The sequence below is a fragment of the Solanum dulcamara genome, chromosome 6, assembly GCF_947179165.1.
Source record: "Solanum dulcamara chromosome 6, daSolDulc1.2, whole genome shotgun sequence".
NCBI lineage: Eukaryota > Viridiplantae > Streptophyta > Magnoliopsida > Solanales > Solanaceae > Solanum > Solanum dulcamara.
Window position 1 is genome coordinate 3,057,632 of NC_077242.1, and position 7,064 is coordinate 3,064,695.

At 35.4% G+C, this 7,064-nt stretch overlaps 1 protein-coding gene across 1 annotated transcript; it reads left to right on the forward strand.

Annotated features, from left to right (window-relative positions):
* The first annotated feature begins 607 nt into the window (after window positions 1–607).
* LOC129891972 (TPR repeat-containing thioredoxin TTL1-like) lies at window positions 608–5,001 on the forward strand. The gene is made up of 7 exons (XM_055967482.1): window positions 608–1,747; window positions 2,733–2,928; window positions 3,018–3,199; window positions 3,276–3,609; window positions 3,733–3,937; window positions 4,021–4,127; window positions 4,236–5,001. The coding sequence occupies exons 1-7, from the start codon at window positions 834–836 to the stop codon at window positions 4,386–4,388; spliced, it is 2,091 nt and encodes a 696-aa protein (XP_055823457.1). The 5' UTR covers window positions 608–833; the 3' UTR covers window positions 4,389–5,001.
* The last annotated feature ends 2,063 nt before the right edge of the window (window positions 5,002–7,064 follow it).

Genomic DNA, 7,064 nt, shown 5'->3' on the forward strand with positions numbered 1-7,064 from the left:
CTGTAAAAGTGACATTAGATTGGTTTGATTTGGTTTATAAATTTAATAAATCAGCATAATTGATTTGACTATTTTTTAATGAAAAACCAAATCAAACCGACCTATATACACCCCTAATAATGATGACTAAGCCCAACAAATATGTATGCTTTTCAATTTTCAATATACATGACCAGACAATTAAATTTGCATAAAACAAAATAAGGAGACACATTTTCTACGTAACGTAATATATATAGAACGTCAAGTACTATGTGAACTAATATGTAGAACATCACGTAAGACACAATTATCTATTTATTCAAATTTATACAAATTTAAATGACGTAACACACATAAAACGCCACGTATAGTGTGAAGTGCCACATAGGACGCCATGTAAAACACATATTTTTATCTATTTAATTTTATATAAATATCTATTTGTGCATATTTAAAATTGAAGAAAATAAATGTTAGTCAACTAATGTCAAATTAAATGTCATATTTATATATTATCCATTAATTTTAATTTTTCCCCCTCTCCAAAAAAAAATACAAATAATAATAATAAATTAATAACACATAAATCAACTTCTCTTTCTTCATCTTCTCTCTATAAAGAAACTCCATTTCTCGTTCTCTTACTCTTTCTTCCCAACGCTCGCATTCATTCTTTGCTTCTTCCTTTTATATCACGAGATCCCCATCTTTTTTCTTCTCTTTCTCTCATGTCTTCTCCATATCCTGTCTTTCAATTGTTGAGGTTCATTTCATTATACTAACAAACTGGGGTTACTTTGAACTATTCAAGTTCGCATTTTTCCGGCCTAGAGAACTGAGGGGTTTTAGAAATGGCAGATTCTGGAAGACCCATGTCAGAAATGGGGGTAGATGGGGTAACTGATCGCTTGAGGAACTCATTGACTTGCGTTGAAGATAAAAATGAAGTCGAAATTAACAAGCCCGATTTTCGAGAACTCGATCTGGGTTCACCTGTTTCTCCTTTACGGAATCGACCGCGTGCATTCACTGCCACTACTACGACGACTACGACGACTACGACTACGACTAGTAGCAGCTCTAGTTCGTCTGGATCTGGATCGGTATCGGGTCGGAATGGATCTCATTTGGGTCCGAAAAAGTCCGATTCCAGTCACTCCGGTGAGCTATCAGGTTCAGTTGAGAGCTCACCTAAGGCGCGTGGTTTATATCCAGGTCACGCGCGGTCTTATTCCGGTGGTGGCAATGTCGTAAATTCACCTCCACTAAATACGCTTCCCACCGGAAACATCTGTCCCTCCGGCAAGATACTGAAAACCGGCATGGCTAGCAAGTCATCGAAGACTGATGTTTTAGGATCTGGAACGGGTTATTACGGCCACGGCAGCATAATGCGCGGAGGTGCCGGTGTAAAATCAGGCGGCGGTGTTGTCGGTGGGGTTGACGCCGGTACTACCCAGACGGCGAATTCGAGAGGGTTAATGGTTGGAGAGACAGGGAAAAGAGGAATGTTGAATAATGATCCAGAGGAGTTGAAGAGATTAGGAAATGAGAATTATAAAAAGGGGTATTTTGTTGAAGCTTTAAATCTTTATGATAAAGCTATAGCTATTTCTCCGGGCAATGCTGCTTACCATTGTAACCGGGCGGCAGCTTTGATCGGTCTGAAGCGATTATCGGAGGCGGTGAGGGAGTGTGAAGAAGCCATTAGGTTGGATCCATCATATGTAAGAGCACACCATCGATTAGGATCTTTGTTACTTAGGTAAGTTTATAAAAGTCTTAATCTTTAGAATGTTTATGATGTTTTGCTTATTGATTATCACAAATCTTCGCAATGTGTGAATAATTTGTAGGTTATACATGTCTAATGCCATAAGTTGCAATTTCTTGCCTGTGATTTATCCAATTAGAAGTAAAAAATTTATGAACTTTCATGATTTGATCTTCACTTGTGCAAGGGCGGATGCACCTTTTAGCTGTTTTAGCCTATGTTGTCGGAACTCTTCAAAAATGTCAATGGTAAAAAATGTCAATGGGTGCCTACCAGATTCTCCAAAAGTACATATTTTTGGAGAATCCGACACAGGTGCTTCATCCAAAGTGAAGAGTGCACAACTTAGGTTTTAGCCGATCTGGAGTTGATGGTTTGGCCTCTTTTGGATTGTTCTGGCCATATTACTGTTACTTATACCCAATGTTTGCCCATTTTTTCTTTTTCATTGTTACTTATTCCTTATGTTTGGCCATTTTTCACAGGACAGCCCATTTCTCATTGGGTTGTCCTTCCACCATTTTTCCTGTTGTTTTACCCCCTCTCAATACTGTTTTTTCCTGGTTCTTATCTGGTCAAAACACCACGTTGTTGTTCATCTTATTGTGATTACTGTAGTTGCTTACTTTGTGGTTTATCAGTCATCTTTAGTAATCGCTGGCAGCATCATCCTAGTTCAAGTTTATGTCTTATGGCGACACTTGTTCACATAAATGCAATGAGTGTAAGCAGGCCTAGTGTTTTTGTAGTCGCCTTTATTTCCATTGGACTTCAGCTTAATAGTTAAATTCTTTTCCTTTTTCAATTTATATACCTCTAGTTTGATGTTGGTAACTTTTCCACTAACAATTCTATTGTCGAACACCTAATTTTCTTCATGCTTGCTTAGCATCATGCCACTTCCTTATCTGAATTAGATTCTTGGAATTCACCTTGCTTGTTTTGCATTGTGATGTAAGCAATCTAATTCTTGCAGTTTCGGGCAGGTTGAGAAAGCCAGAAGTCACATTTGTTTCCAAAAGCATCAGCCAGATCAAGTTGAATTGCAGAAGTTGCAAGCAGTGGAAAAGTATATTGGCAAGTGCACTGACGCACGAAGAGTTGGTGATTGGACAAGCACGTTAAGAGAAGTCAATGCAGCAATTACTTCTGGAGCAGATGTGTCTCCTCAGGTAAAGCAATTCTAGTGGTTCAAATGTAGAAGAAAATGATGCATGAAAGTTGAATGCTGATACTGAATTACTGAAATTGAATTTTACAGCTATTTGCTTGTAGAGCGGAAGCTCTTTTGAAGCTACATCAAGTAGAGGATGCAGAGGTGAGCTTATCAATTACTCGGAAGCATGAACCATCTACTGGATTACCGCAGTCAAAAATTTTTGGGATGCTTTCAGAGGCATACATGTTCTTTGTTCAAGCTCAGATTGACCTAGCAATGGGAAGGTCAGTACAGAGTGATTTGCTAAGTTTTTAGATGGTTGTGCGGGAGTTAGAAAAATTGGATCATGAATATTTGCAGGTTTGAAAGTGCAATCGGTGCAGTTGAGAGAGCTGGACATATTGATCCTCGAAATATTGAAGTATCAGTTTTTCTCAACAATACGAGGTCGGTGGGACGGGCTCGTACTCGTGGCAATGATCTATTTAAATCTGAAAGGTATACTGAAGCATGTGCTGCTTATGGGGAAGGTCTCAGGCGTGATTCTTCAAATTCAGTTCTCTACTGTAATAGAGCAGCTTGCTGGTATAAACTCGGGCAGTGGGAAAAATCTGTGGACGACTGCAATCGAGCGCTCACTTTCCAACCAAATTACACTAAAGCCCTTCTTCGAAGGGCTGCCTCAAACACCAAGGTAACATGCCATATTAAAATCTTTTCTAATATATGTGTTCCTCGAAGAATATTAATATATTATCACTTGCTTGTTCCTGCCGTTGAGTAAATAAAATTAATTTCGACTGTTGATAAATTATAGCTAGAAAGATGGGCTGAAGCTGTTAGAGATTATGAGGTTTTGAGGAAAGAGCTTCCATATGACACTGAGGTTGCTGAATCATTATTCCACGCTCAAGTTGCATTAAAGAAACTACGGGGAGAAGACATTCACAATATGAAATTTGGTGGGGAGGTGGAATTGGTTTCTGGTCTCGAGCAGTTCCGAGCTGCGATTTCATCACCTTGTATGTTTTAATTTCCTGCACTTATAGCTCAACCCAGTCATTTTCTGCAATTCAGAGATTAATTATTATATTGGAAATTGCAGGTGCATCTGTGGTCCATTTTAAAGCAGCATCTAACTTACAGTGCAAGCAGATATCTCCTTTCTTAGATACTTTAACCACCAAGTATCCTTCCATAAATTTTCTCAAGGTAATTTTTTTAGCAATGTCTTGTCTTGCAGCAATTTCTGATTATCTATCTTATATGCATATACATATGAAGCAACCTTATATATTCATTTCCTCTTTTATATTGAAGGTGGATGTGGAAGAGAGCCCGGCAATTGCTAATGCAGAGAATGTTAGAATCGTACCAACATTTAAGATTTACAAAAAGGGAAGCCGCGTGAAGGAGATGATCTCCCCAAGTCAAGAGGTGTTAGAATCGTCGGTGAGGCATTACAGTATTTGAGTGCATGATTACAATGTCATCGTGCTTCATCGCCCTGTTATCCCTTTACATTATCTCTCCATTCCAATCACCCGGAATTCTTGCCATTACCTATGACAAAATTGAGCTACTACTACATAATAATCTCATTAAGGAGCCAATTCAGCCAAATGCAAGCAGCCTTCAGAGGGATTAGTTTAGTCTCCTTTTTTCCCTTTCAATTTATTCATTCATTGCTGTCTTGGTTCCAACTTCTTCCCATCTCCATTAATCTTTCTTTTCTTTTCCTTTTCAAATCACTTTTCTTATAAAAAAAATTTAGGCTGCCCTTCCCTAGTATAAACTTCAGTCATGAGGAGAAATAGTGAACTTTGTAAAATTATTTTTATGGCCATTTTAGAGAGATGAAGTGGCTGGCTTTGGATGATGATCATGAACATGTATATATATGATTATATATATACAAAAGCTATTGGAGGCCAAGTAGGAGGAGGGGGGGGGGGGGGTGATTGGATATATGGTGGCTATTTATGGGTTAGTGAAAGAAGGATGAATATGATGATGTTATTGATACTATGTTTCTTTTCTCAACTATTCTATCAATAAAAGTTCTCATTTTTTTACTTTTTTCAAATTCTTATTATGTTATATTATAGGTTCTTTATACGACTCTAATTATAGAGAGGTTTTTGATTGCACACCATTTAATCCATGCATTACGTATAATTTTCTTCTCTCTTTTACAATCCTCTTGAAGAATGGCAAGTAGTACAATCTTGGTCACTATAATATTAATTTCTCAATGATAAGGTATAGGGGTAATATAGTCATTGCACATAAAGATTCTAAATTTCCAGCTTGTCACAAGTACACAAATTTTAAATTGATGGACGGTTCTAATGACGTGGTGGGTCTGGTGAACAAAGAGGGTAGTGTCAGGGTTTGATAGAATTAATTACTCTCTTAATTAAGGGGGTTGTTGCTGTTGTCCCTTTCTTGGTTTGTCTATTTCCATCCTTCAAAATCTTTACTTATGTAGTGGTCGAGTCATTTTGCGCACACAGCTATTTTATTGAGTTTGTTATTAGTCAATAATATAGATATTGGATAACTTTATTTACGGAAACTTGAATAAATGGGAAAAAATTATCACCTTATTCATGTTAGGTTATAGTTGGGAATTGGGATAGATAGCATTTTCATTTAAGGAATGCTCGTATATTATTTTGCTCACATGAAATACACAAACTCCTTAATCTATTGTCCTCCTAAACCTACCTCATCATTGGCTTTAGGTGGGGATGTGTAGGATTTGACATTTGAATATGGGATGTCCGTATAGGATTGACTTAGTAGTCAATGAAATAGATCGAGAACTTTAAATTTTGATTTTCAAATCTAGCGAAGGTAAAAGTACCAAATGATTTCGTTTTATATGTCCAAGTTTTGGTGGGCAATTATCTGATATTTGTATTGATGAAAGATGGTAAAATATTATAGGTATCCATGAAATTAGTTTAACGTGTATGCAAGTTAACCTAAACACCTCAATTATAAAAATCTATATACAATCAAACTTTCTATAAAGATGTTCTTCTGAATATTTTTTTGACTCCTATGGCAAAATGCAATAATAGAGAATATATAATATAACATAATATGAAAATTTGGTTCTAAAGAGAACTTGATCGTTATAATGAAATAATGTTATAGCAAACTCTAAGGGATCATTTGACTTGCAAACGTTTTTTTTTTGGAGATTGGAGTTTTGAAATTTTAATCTTAGGATCAATTTATTTCATTTTTCAAGTGGGATAAAATAAAACAACATCAAATTTGATGTATAAATTTATTCAAAAATAAATTATATTATACCTTCAATCAAATAAAATATAAATAGAATCTCAAAACCTAATTTTGAGATATGGACTTCTAAAAGTATCCCATGTACTTGCAAATAGGATAGGGTTGGATAAAATTATTCCCATTTTAGTTGTCAATAAGTTTGGCTTTTTTAGGATGTGGGTGAGTAAAGAGCCCTCTTCTAGAGGGTTATACTTTTTAAGATTTCATCTTCTTCTTTTTTTCATTGTAAAAATCACATGTAAGCATTTAATTTGCCAACTTCCAAACAGTCCCCACTTCCCATAATAATAATAATGCCTTCCAATGAAATTATGCAATATTTGCGCCGACTTGCTGCCTTTGCCGACCTGTCAGTTGGAAGTTGATTTTTTAGGCTACTCTTTGTATTTTCTATGACTTGGGATTTGTTGACTTCGTAAGAGATTTAAATAAATATTCTATTCTTGAATATTACTCTAAAAAAATAGATATTAATAAATAAAATTTTAATTTTAAATAAATTAGAGTCTACAATATGAGTTTACTGAAAAGGCTAATACTAAAGTTAGAATGAATAGTTATGTATCTCTGCATCATCAAAGATTTTGATGAAATAATAAGTATTTCTTCATTTTTTTAAATAACAAGAAAACCGTCTTTTGCTAAGCTGATTGAAACCTTTGAAACTCAAGGATGGTGCTTACATTTTTACTCTTTTCTAATTAAATATTTTTGTCATTTCATATTAAGTGAATTTGTAAGTCAATGCACACATATTAAAAAAATATTTAAGGACATAATTTGAATTATACTTTTCACTATTGCCCTTTGTAAAATCATAAATATAACTTT